Source organism: Antechinus flavipes, chromosome 5 (genome assembly GCF_016432865.1).
Source record: "Antechinus flavipes isolate AdamAnt ecotype Samford, QLD, Australia chromosome 5, AdamAnt_v2, whole genome shotgun sequence".
In the NCBI taxonomy this organism is placed as follows: domain Eukaryota; kingdom Metazoa; phylum Chordata; class Mammalia; order Dasyuromorphia; family Dasyuridae; genus Antechinus; species Antechinus flavipes.
In genome coordinates, this window is record NC_067402.1 from 270,222,705 (window position 1) to 270,236,319 (window position 13,615).

At 35.8% G+C, this 13,615-nt stretch overlaps 1 protein-coding gene across 1 annotated transcript in view; it reads left to right on the top strand.

The window, feature by feature from the left end:
* The window catches only part of CFAP54 (cilia and flagella associated protein 54), a 340,765-nt gene that overhangs the window by 168,790 nt on the left and 158,360 nt on the right, over positions 1 to 13,615 (top strand). Inside the window, exons 41-43 of the mRNA XM_052001234.1 lie at positions 8,250 to 8,444; positions 10,057 to 10,144; positions 11,162 to 11,371. Coding sequence (XP_051857194.1) covers positions 8,250 to 8,444; positions 10,057 to 10,144; positions 11,162 to 11,371 — 493 coding nt within the window. The remainder of the gene's footprint in view (positions 1 to 8,249; positions 8,445 to 10,056; positions 10,145 to 11,161; positions 11,372 to 13,615) is intronic.

Sequence of the window (13,615 nt, forward strand, 5' to 3'; positions counted from 1 at the left end):
TTGTTAGTGATGTCTAAGAATGCTGATGATTTATGTGGATTTATTTTGTATCCTGCAGCTTTGCAAAAATTGTGGATTGCTTCTAGTAGTTTTTTAGTTGGTTCTCTAAGTATACCATCGTATCATCTGCAAAGAGTGATAATTTGGTTTCCTCATTACTTGCTCTAATTCCTTTAATCTCTTTTCCTTCTCTTATTGCCAAAGCTAGCACTGCTAATACGATCTTGAATTATAATGGTGATAGTGGGCTACTTGTTTCACCCCTGATCTTATTGGGAACGATTCCAGTTTGTTCCCATTACAAATGATGCTTGTGATGGTTTTAAATAGATGCTGCTGATCATTTTAGGGAAAAGTCCATTTATTCCTATACTCTCTAGTGTTTTTAACAGGAATGGATATTGGATTTTATCAATGCTTTTACTGCATCTATTGAGATGATCATAGGGTTTTTGTTAGTTTGGTTATTGATATAGTCAATTCTGCTAATAGTTTTTCTAATATTGAACCAGCCCTGCATTCCTGGTACAAATCCTACTTGGTTGTGGTGCATTATCCTGGGGATGACTTTCTGTAATCTCTTTGCTAATATTTTATTTAAGATTTTTGCATCAATATTCATTAGGGAAATTGGTCTATAATTTTCTTTCTCTGTTTTCACCCTACCTGGTTTAGGTATCAGCCCTATATCTGTGTCATAAAAGGAGTTTGATAAGAGTCTTTTTCCCCTTATTTTTTCAAGTAGTTTATATGATATTGGAGTTAATTGTTCTTTAAATGTTTGATAGAATTTATATGTAATCTATCAAGTACTGGGGATTTTTTCTTAGGAAGTTGATTAATAGTTTGTTCTATTTCTTTTTTCTAAAATAGGACTATTTAAGTCATTTATTTCCTCTTCTATTAATCTGGGCAATCTATATTTTTGTAGGTATTCCTCCATGTCACTTAGGTTATCAAATTTATTGGCATAAAGTTGGGCAAAATAACTTCTAATTATTGCTCTAATTTCCTCTTCATTGGTAGAAAGTTCTCCCTTTTCATTTTTGAGACTAACAATTTGATTTTCCTCTGCATTTTCTAATCAAATTAACTAAAGATTTATCTATTTTGTTAGTTTTTTCATAAAACCACCTTTTAGTTTTATTTATTAATTCAATAGTTTTTTTTTTAGTTTTAATTTTATTGATCTCTCCTTTTATTTTTAGAATTTCAAGTTTGGTATTTGACTGGGGTTTTTAATTTGTTCTTTTTATAGCTTTTTAAAGTTGCAAGCCCAATTCATTGATTTCCTCTTTGTCTATTTTATTATGCAAGTAAACCTCTAGAGATATAAAAATTTCCCTTATTATTGCTTTGACTACATCCCACAAATCCCTACTACTACTACTACTACCACCACCACCACCACCACCACAATCACTACCACTACTACTATTGCTGCTGCTACTACTACTACCACTACCACTCTACTAGTACTACTACTATTATTACTATTACTACTGTTACCATCACTACTACTACTACCACTTTTACTACTATTACTACTACTACTACTACTATTTTTACTCCTTCTCCTTTTATTACTATTATTATTATTGCTACTACTATACTACTACAATAACTACTACTAGCACTACCACCACCACTACTACTACTGCTATAACAACTACTACTATTATTTCTACTACTACTGTTACTACTACCACCACTATTACTACTACAACTACCACTACTACTGCTACTATTATTACTATTTTAGTACTATTATTCCTGCTACTCTTACTATCCCCACCACCATCACTACTATTATTGCTATAACAACTACTATCACCACCACCACCACCACCACTACTTTATTACTACTACTCTAACAACTACTACTAATAGCACTACCACTCTACTGCCACCATTACTCTTACTACTATGACTACTACTACTTTATTATTACTAGTACTAGTACCACTAATATTACTATTATAACAACTATTACTACTACCACTACAACTATTATTACTACTATAACAGCTATTACTATTATTACTATCACTTCTACCATTATAACTACTACTAATAGCATTACCACTATTACTGCCAGTACTATTGCTGCTGCTACCTCCTCCTCCTCCTCCTCCTCCTTCTCCTTCTTCTCTTCCTCCTCTTCTTCCTCCTCCTCCTCTTCTTCCTCCTCCTCCTCCTCTTCTTCCTCCTCCTCCTTTTCTTCCTCCTCCTCCTCCTCTTCTTCTTCTTCTTCTTTCTTCTTCTTCTTCTTCTTCTTCTTCTTGTTCTTGTTCTTCTTCTTCTTCTTCTTCTTCTTCTTCTTCTTCTTCTTCTTCTTCTTCTTCTTCTTCTTCTTCTTCTTCTTCTATTACTACTACTACTACCACGACTTCTCCCACCACTACTTCTACTACCACTATCACTACCATCACTATTACTACTACTACTACTACCAGTGCTGTTGCTGCTACTACTACTATTACTACCATCACCACTGCTGCTACTACTGTTACTACTACTACTACCACTACAACTACTATTACTACTACTACTGTTCCTGCTACTACCACTGCTACCATTACTACTGTCACTACTACTAGAAGTACTACTATCACCACTACCAGTACTAGTATTACTACTACTACTACCACCTCCCCACTACCTCCACCACTACCACCATTACCACCACTTCTACTGCTACTACTAGTATTACTACTATTACTATTAGTACTAATACTACTACTACTACCACCACTACTGCTGCTGCTACTACCACTACTATATCAATACTCCTACTTCTCCTCCTCCCACTACCACTATCATCACCACTACCATCACTACTACTACAACTACTGCCACTACCATTACTGCTACTATCATTACCACTGCTACTATTACTTCTACTACTCCTACTACTAGACTACTAGTGCTGCTACTGCTACTACATTACTATTACTACTACTTTTATCATTACTACTACTATAACAACTGCTACTACTCCATTTCCTCTACTACTACTGCTACTACTACCACCACCACCACTGCCACTACTACTACTTTAGTATTACTAATACCACTACTACTATAACAATACCTACTACTAGCATTACCACCACCACCACCACCACCACCACTACTACTACTTCTACTACTATTGCTATTAGTACCACTACTACTACCACTACACTAGTACTAATACTAATTCTACTACTAGCACTACTACTTCTACTACTACTATTACTACTAACACTACCCTTACTACTTACTATTACCACCACCACTACCAATACTAATACTAATACTACCACTACCACCACCACTACTACCACTACCACTACTATTACTGCTACTACTGTTACTACTACTACTATTACTACTATTACCATCATTACTACTATAACAGCTGCTATTACCCCACTTCCACTACTACTACTACAACTACTACTACCACCACTACAAATACTAATACTAGTACTACCCCTACCATTGCCACTACTACCACTACCACTACTACTATTACTGCTACTACTGTTACTACTACTACTACCACCAGTACTTTAGTATTATGACTACTATTACCACTACTATTACTACTATAACAACTACCATTACCACCACCACCACTACTACTACTACCACCACTATTACTACTGCTGTTACGACTACTGTTATTACTGCTACTATTAATTTCCTATTATGACTACCACTACCACTACTATTATTACTATAACAACCACCACTTCCACTACTACTACTACTACTACTACTACCATTATTACTACTATAAAAACTACTACTACCCCACTTCCTCTGCTACTATTACTACTACTACTATTACAATAACTACTACTAGCACTACCACCACCGCCACCACCACTACTACTGCTATAACAACTAATACTACTATTTCTGCTACTACTGTTACCACTACCACCACTACTACTACTATACCATGACTTCTGCTACTATTATTATTATTACTTTAGTACTATTATTCCTGCTACTGTTACTAGCCTCACCACCATCACTACTACTAGCACCACCACTACTACTGCTATAACAACTATTACTATCACCACCACCACTACTACTTTCTTACTACTATAACTACTACTGGTAGCATTACCACTACTACTACTACCTCTACTATTACTACTACAACTTCTATTACTACTACTACTACCACTAATATTATTACTATAACAATTATTATTATTATTACTGCTACTACCACCACTACTATTACTACTATAACTTCTATTACTACTACTACTACCACTAATATTATTATTATAACAATTAGTATTACTACTACTACTACTACCACCACTACTATTACTACTACAACTTCTATTACTACTACTACTACCACCACTAATATTACTATAACAATTATTACTACTACGACTACTACGACCACTGCTATCACTACTACTTCTCTTACTATTACTACTACAACTTCTATTACTACTACTACTACCACCATGATCAATATTAGTACTAGTACTATTACCACTACCATTACTACGACCACTTATTATATAACTACTTATACTAGTATCAGTACTAGAACTACTACTACTACTACCACCACCACCACCACTTCCACTACTTCTACTACTACTACTCTTACTATTACTTCTTTTCTACTACTACTCTTACGACTGCTTCTGCTTCTGTTATGAGCACTGGCTATTTTATACGTATTTTACATGTTTTACATGGATTTTTACATGTATATATGTATATATACAGACCCTCACCCCTGGGTCTGCCATCATGTATTGGCTATGTGACCATTGGTTATTATTCATTGGCTCCAGCTGCTGAAGTGGAAGAGCCATAGCACCCGCACACACACTTGCCACATTGCCGCCTCCATAAGAGCCATCAGTGTTGGGCTGAAAGCAGGGACCACTGGTTCGGGGACCACTTGGGCTCTAGGATTCTAGAAGTGCATTTCCATCAAGCTCTGGGGTCCTCCCCACATGTCCCATGTAGAGAACAGGAGGCCAGAATTCTCTGATTCTTTTCTGCACTGTTAGTGGCCTGCTCCCAGGTACCATCATGGTTTCATTTGGAGAGGATCCTTTCTCCAGCATTCAGATATTAGACCTGAGATCTCACACTTATAACCAATCCCTAACTTCCATGTAATTTAATTTAAATAAATATATGTTGTTATTAAAATGCAGAGACCTGAGTCATTTTAAATTCAACTATAAGTTGAATGGATTTTGTCAGAGTAACTTTTGAAAATAAATAAATTTCCCATGTAGGGATCAATATATTTCTTCATTAAGTCAGCTGACAGTTTATGACTCTTCTAAGGATAGGAAATTTTATTATTTTCATTATTCACCAGATGTTTGTCACAACCTCTTATCCTACTTTCTCATCTGTATCCAGTTCCTTGATGACCAGCAAAAGCAAGTGTGACTGCTGAGCTATGATTTCACACTATAGATCCATTTGTTCACATGAAATTCATCATTCTTATTGGTAGTCCTTTGTTCTCAAAGAGACCTCATGTGACATGCAAGTGGATTGGACTTAAGTGAGGGAGGGCTGGGCAAGGTCCCTCATCTCACTTTCTCATCCCAAGCCATCTGGGTTCAGTGGCAAGAAATAAATCCATGTGCTTTTATAGCAAAAACCCCAGGACTTTTGCAGAGAACTGTGAATAAAGATCTAGTTACTGTTTTCTGTGTCATGGCCATTGTCACAGTGTCCCTTTCTGCAGCATACTTTCTACGCACACCTATTGGACGCAACAAAAATCATTCATTTTACCTAGTCCTGATCTTAGTATCAAGGCAGAAGTCTTAGGTCATTTTCTAAGTTTTCAGGGACAAATCCTGAGAATTATTGAGTTGATTCAGGAAGAGTTTGGAGTTAATTGGTCAGTTGTCATAGATTGTTTCTGCATTTGCCTCTCAAAACCATGGCCTATTTTTATAAATGGCATAGTACAGAAATTGGAATTGGTTGGTTGCAATTTTGTATTTTGGCACAAAGTTAACAGTCACTTCTTAAGTTATATTGTTTAACACTTTTCCCCATCAGACCAATGATTTATTTCCATATGGGGAACTCCTGAACCCATTTAGGTCAGCTCATTATCTGCAATTTGTAGGCACAAGACACTGACTTACTGCATTGAATGGTGACTGAATGGTCCATGGTCAAACTACCATTATTTGTCACAGACAGAACTTGACAAGTCTGTCTTGCAATGTAGAGGTTGACTCTCTGCCATTTATATGGTATTTGGCCAAGCATTATGCTAAGTGCTTTATAATTATCTCATTTAATCATAATAATAGCTAATATTTATATAGCATCTGCTGTGTGCCACTTTTATAAATAATAAATCAAATAAAGACTTAATTGATCCTCACAACTATATCATGAGGTAGGTTCTATTTTTTATCCCCACTTTATAGATGAGGAAATTGAGGAAGGCAGGGTTAATGACATGCCCAAGGTCACACAGTACCAGAATTTCATTCTAATCCCTGCAATATTTAATTCCTGAGGATGACATTTGGTAGATCTAGAAAAGACTCTCCCTGATATTCAAGATGGTGATTCTTCCTTCTAAGCCTAAATCATAGGTTTATAACCACTGATTTTCATACCTTTTAATGTAAAACAAATTTCATTAAAAGTGAATTCAAAATGTGGATCACAACATATTTTTACCTTTTTTGTTGTTTGCTTTTTTCTTTCTCATTTTTTCCTTTTTGATTTGATTTTTTTTTTGTGCAGCATGATAAAGGTGGAATATATATATATATATATACACACACATACATACGTATGTATACATAAACAAATTCAAATCACCTTCAGTTCAACTACAAATTTAAAATCATATTTTAGAGTAGTTTTTAATAAAACATTAAAAAAACTAAAATCCCTAAAATATAGCTATATAACTTTCTTTACTATTATTTCTTTGTCTATTTAGGAGCTAACTTGTGCTTTGGTTGTTGGTACTCAAATCCCTCCAGTTATTTATCCTCAAGTTTCAGGCTTGGAACTTTCCTAGTAGCCTGTGGTATAATGCACGGAGCACTGTATCTAGAATCAGAAGACCAAGGCTTGAATCTTAATTTTCTGCTTAGCTGCCTCTATAATCTTGGATAGGTCATTTATCTTTTGGATTTCTTTGACTTTCAATTTGAGGATGGGTAACCCCAGCTGATCTCAGTGGTTCTTTTCGGCTTTCAGTTCTAAATTTTGGGCATCATTTTATTACCTGCTTTTTGCTTATTTCTCTTGAATGGCTTTTTTCTTTGCTCATCACTTTTTTTCAAAAGAGCTGCACTTCTTTTTTCCAATCCCTACCTTCACCTCCTTCTATCTTTTATCCCCAGAGCTTTCTGTAAGGTATTTCTTGCTCCTGTTCTCTCTCCACATGTCAAGTCAACAAGCTTTGATTAAGCATTTACTGTGTGTATGGCACAGTGCTAATAAGCACTGGGGACCCAATGAAAGGTAAAAACAAAGAAAGAGGTCATATCCACTAAGAAGCTCATAGTCTAATGAGGGATGCAATATGCAAACAGCTATAAACATACAGGAGAAATACAGGGTAAATTGGAGATAATCTCACAGGGAAGGCCGATCAGAAAACAACTATGGGACCTGTCTTAATCTAAAATGCTTGCTTATCATTTGTATCATTGGTTTCTCATCAATTGTCTTGAATGAGTGAATGAATGAAAAAAAAACATTTTAAATATCTGATTGTTTTAGGTGGTACAGTAGATAAAGCATTGAGCTTGGAATCAGGAAGACTTATTTTCCAGAGTTCAAATCTACCCTTAGACACTTACTAGTTTGTGACCTTGGCCAAGTCAATTCATTCTCTTTTCTCATCTGTAAAATGAGATGGAGAAGAAAATGGTAACCTTCTCTTGTATCTTAACCAAGGAAATTCCCAAATATGGTCACCAAAAGTTGGACTCTACTAAAAAAAAATGACAGAACTAAATTGATGTGAAAATCTTTGTGTCAAGTCCTAGGAACACAAACAGAAAGGTTATTTTGATGGGAGTCACCAGAGACCTTCATAAGATCGCTGTTGGGAGCTAGTATTGATTGAAAATGTTCCTAGAACTCTGCTGCTGAGTATTTAGTCTCCTTTCAAACTCTCTGAGAGAAAAGATGTAACATGACAGCATATCTAATAAATAAGCAAAATTTTCTTTTGTTTTCCCCCTTCCCTCATCCTTATTTAGAAAACAGTGGAGGGATAAACAATCCCAAGTTCTTTTATGGAAAAGTGGAATTTGATGTTGGAGTTGAAGAGATATATTTGCCGACACCCCCTGACCTTTCCACTGAAAAGTTTGCTCTTTCTACTAGAGTGGAGAGCAAGAAGCTTTCTCCTTCACAATTTCAACTTGTTATAGCTTCTTATGAGAAAACTATTGGTAAGAGTTCACCAAGACGCATTTTTGTGGTACTGGTTGTTTCAATTGCGGTTCCTTTTGGGGTTTATGTGGCCAAGATACTGGTTTGTCATTTCCTTCTCCAGCTCCTTTGACAGATGGAAAAACTGAGGCAAACAGGATGCAGTGACTTGCTCATGGTCATTCAGCTAGTAATCATCTGAGACTGGATTGAACTCAGTTCCTTTTGACTGCAGGCCTGACACTCTATATGCTCTGCCACTTAGCTACCCCCAAAACTCATTTCATCTCACCTTGAACCCTTAGTTTTTGAAGAGGGATGGTTTATATATTGTGAAATACCAGTTTGGAAACCTTGTGGGCAGAGGGAAACGATTCTAGAATTCATCTATTGAGAAAACAGATATAATTCCAGATGGTTCTGAAATTTTTATCTAGTCAGCCAAGTGGTGCTGCGGATGGATCACTGATCCACTGAATTTAAATGTCATTTAAAAAATACTTTAACATGGGCAAGTCTTTTGATCCATACAGGCCTTGCTTTTCTCTTTAAAATGAGAATGATAATATTAGCTCCTACCTCCCAGAGTAGTTGTGGGATAAAATGAAATAACACCTACGAAGGGCTTTGCAAATGTTAAAATGTTATCTATCTATCTGTCTGTCTGTCTGTCTGTCTATCTATTTGTCTATTGGTCTATCTGTCTGACTGTCTATATCTATTGGTCTATCTACTATCTTTTGGTGTATCTTATCTACTATCTATTGATCTAGTTATCTACTTGGTTTACATAATATCTAGCTATTGGTCTGTCTATTTATTAGTCTGTATGTCTATTGGTCTATTTATCTGTCTATCTACTATCTATCTACTGGTCTATCTGTCTACTATTTATCTAATTATCTATTGGTCTATCTGTCTATCTATCTACTATATATCTATGTATCTATGCATATCTACACATAATACAAATATATGTGTGTTGTATGTGTATGTACATATACATGTACACATACAGCTTTTTTTGGAAGCCTACTTTGCCTCTGCTCTGATGCAATCCTATTGACCATGAGTTTCTTGCCTGTGGGAGTATATGGGGGATAGAATGATTCTCTCCTATCCCACTCCCACATTCCCCTTCCCATATTGAGTTTCTAGGAAATGCTTTTCTGTTGGTGTGCACCAGTAAAAGCAGAAACATTTTGAGGATTGTAGACAGCAGCCATATATGACTAATGACCCCTCAGTTCACACTTTGTTCTTAGGAGCAGTATCTTTGTCTGTATGATGTGCTTTGATCTATAGCTCCAGGGACCCCTGACTACAGCCAAATGCTTTTCTCTCCATCAAACTGTAAGCCTACAATAGAGGAGTAAAGAATCTGGTAACTAGAAGGAAGATTTGATTTTGCTTTGATTAACTATGAATAACAACCTCCAAATCTAGAGAAATGGCCTAAACATGAATTATTTAGCAATAAAAAGATGATGAATCTTCCAATTGTCATAATAAATAAAAGAATTTTAAAGACTTTTCAAAAATATTCCTGCATGATGATTTGGAGTCACAGTTATTTTCAGGCACTGACATATGTCTTTTGTTTTTGAAAAAAAAAACCCCACCAAATTCCAGATACTCTTGAAATCAGCAATCAAACAGATCTCAAGATACAGGCATTACATGAGCTTGGAAATCTTCACATCTATGCAGAAAACAGAAGGTAAATTTTTGGGAAGGAAAAAAGTTTATAAGACATAGAAAACCTTTAAAAAACAATTTGCAAGTTATTTTAATTACTTTGAACAATTATTTGTTGATTCATTTCTTTTTTCAAATTAATAGTATTTTATTTTTCCAAATACATCAAAGATAATTTTTAACATTTATCTTTGCAAAATCTTGTGTTCCAAATTTTTGTTCCTCTTTCCTCTCCTTCTCCCTCCCTAAGACAGCAAACAATGCAATATAGGTTAAACATGTGCAATTCTTCTAAACATATTTCCATATTCATCATTCTGTGCAAGAAAAATCAGATCAAAAAGAAAAAAAACGAGAAAGGAAAAAAGCAAACAAACAAACAACAAAAAGGTGAAAATATTATGCTTTGATTTGCATTCAGTCTCCATAGTTCTCTATCTGATTGCAAGATGGCTCTTTCCATCATAAGTCTATTGGAATTGTGTTAAATCACCTCATTGTTGAAAAGAGCCACTTCCTGTTGATTTAGTCTATTATCTTTGCTGCTATATTGCATTTTGTGAGTGTCTTCCTTTGGACAGACTGTATCCCAGTGATGGTGTTGGGGTATGGGAGGCACTTAAAAATTGCCTCTTGAGTGACTGATTGTTCATCTGATTTTCTCTTTTCCCAATGAGAATGGAGCCATTCTTTTATCCAAATACTCCTAAAGATTTTGATTGTACATTATAAATATAAATTGTACTTAAAAGTACAATACTTAAAAGTAAGTATTAACAAAATGTTATCTGAATCAGTTCAAATATGTTTATTTTCTTAATAACTTTTTATTTTCAAAATATATGCAAAGATAATTTTCAACATTCACTCTTGCAGATGATTCTCTCCATCACAAGTCTATTGGAATAGACCTGAATCACCTCATTGTTGAAAAGAGCTTGTTTTCTTAATTAGAAATAAATTTGTGATGATAACAGAAACAATGCTGAATCCCTATGTATAGGAAAGTGGTGTATTAAAAATTTTTTTTTGTATTCAGGGCAGCTTATAAATGCTGGAGCCAAGCCCTTGATGCCATCCTCAAAAAACCAGATGTTCTCCATACATGGAAAAAGTTGGCCAACCCCCCCAAAACCCCTCTTGATATGGTCATGGATGCAAACTTCATCGGTTACAGTGAGGAATTTCTGTTGAAAGCTGGTGTTTGGGGATGCTTGCTGGGAGGGATTATAGCAGCAAAAATGGCACAGTAAGTGAGAAGAATCAAACCCTTTTTCCATTTTCCATTAAAAAAAAACATCCAACAGATGAACATCTGTTGGATGACTCAATTTCTTGTTGTTTTCTTAAATATAGATATCTTCTTGAAGCATCATTCTTTCATGTAAACATTTGGTCTCCCTGAGGATCTGTGTAATCATTTATTTTGATCATTTGAGAGAAAGAGAACATGACGAGAAATCTGAACTTTAGACATAAGTGAACTTTGTGGATAGAGCACTGGGTCTGGAATCAGGAAGGGCTCACATTTGTCCTCGGATACTTAATAGCTGGGTGGCTCTGGGCGAATCTGCTCATCTTCCCCATCTGTAATATGGGGATAGTAAGATCCCCTGATTCTCGGGGCAGTTGTGAGGATGAAATGAGGTTATGTTTGTAAAATACTTTGTAAACCTTGAGGTATTACATAAATGTTATTTGCCTATATTATTATTTTTTCAAGTATTCACTTGCAGAAAACAAGCTATTAGAATTTGGGATAGATAAAAAGAAAATAGTGAAAAGTCAGGAATATTATAAACTGGATAATCCCACTGAAGGCATGGGATGATAGCAGGTGCTTCAGTATGAGATGTGTTGTTATTTTGTTTGGCAAAATTGAGGATGTTCAAACAGTGTAATAATTTTGGGGGGCTTGAGATGGAATGATTCTGTTTTTAGTTTTAAAAGCAGAAAAGATTGATTCTATTTTTCTATGATCATAATGTACTTAACTGATGTCTAAACAGTGGATGTTTCATAAACATTGACTTTAATTTGGTTGTTTAAAAAAAAACATAACTCAACACCAAACAGTGGTATGAATAAAAATGGGATCTGTGTTCCAGTCCTGCCTCTGATACTTATTACCTGTTTAATTTTAAGGAAGTTAAGCCAAACAATTGTTTGAATAAAAATGGGATCTGAGTTCCATTCCTGCCTCAGATACTTAATACCTGTTTAACATTAAGGAAATTTTATCCCATGTATCTCAGTTTCCTCATCTGTGAAATGGATTTTGTGGTCCCTTCCAGTTCAAAATCAATGGACCTGTATGATTGGAGATTCTGGCTTTACCACTTCTACCTATATATCCTTGGATATACAGCCTCACCGAGACCCTTTTCAGCTCTAATTCTGTGAGCCCTGTGACCTCTCGGGGTCTTGTTTTCTTCATCGGTAAAAAGAGAGGTGGAATTGGATGTTCCCTGAGGCTCCTCACCAGTGTAGTGATAGGAGCCTCTGCCACAGAATTTCCCTTCATCTTTTTATATAGTTTTAGCTTTTTGGAGGAACAGAAGATGAAAGAAGGCTGCCTCCTTGACCTAAGGGTGAGGTAGTGTCATAGACCCATAATATCCTGAGCTCAGAGAGAAAATAAGAAGAAAATTTATGGAAGAGCAAATCAGATTTTTCCCTTGGTCTTCTATCACCCCCAGAGTCTGTTTACTCATCTATAATAAGTGGCACTTTTATGTATTCAGAAGATTCATGAATTATTGTTTGTAAAAGAATCAGATTAAAAATGCAGTATAATTTGCCGAGGTCTAATTTATTGGGAGCCTGATTTGGATTATTTATTTTTTCCTCTTCTAATAAAAGGACTTGCACAAGTTATGTGGAAGAGACCAAGAGGAGGAGTGCATTCCTCCACGGGGTACCCGTGCTGTAGTGTGGACTTGGGCTATGATGCACCCAAATTGGCTGCTCGGAGGCAGGCAAGAGAAAGGGTCAGGAAGGCAGACAAGGGCAGAGAGTCAGCTCCAGCAATAAGCCAGCTTCCCCCAGCTTCTCGGGGCTCCACCCGTTCATTTTAGGACTGGAGGAAAACTGGCCACACTGTTGAAAATCTAGTTCGAATGAGATGATTGAGGCCAGTTCCAATGATCCTGTGATGGAGAGAGTCATCCACAGCCAGAGAGAGGACTGTGGGAACTGAGTGTGGACCACAACACAGCATTTTCACTCTTTTTTTTTTTTGTTGTTGTTGTTTGCTTTCTTTTTATTTTCTTTCTCATTTTTTCCTGTTTGATGTGATTTTTTTCTTGTGCAGCAAGGTAATTGTATACATATGTATGCATATATTGGATTTAACATATATATTAACATATTAAACACATATTGGATTACTAGCCATCTAGGGTAGAGGGTAGGGGAAAGGGGGAGAAATATTTGGAAGACAAAGTTTTGCAAGGGTCAGTGTGGAAAAATTAGACATGCATATGCTTTGAAA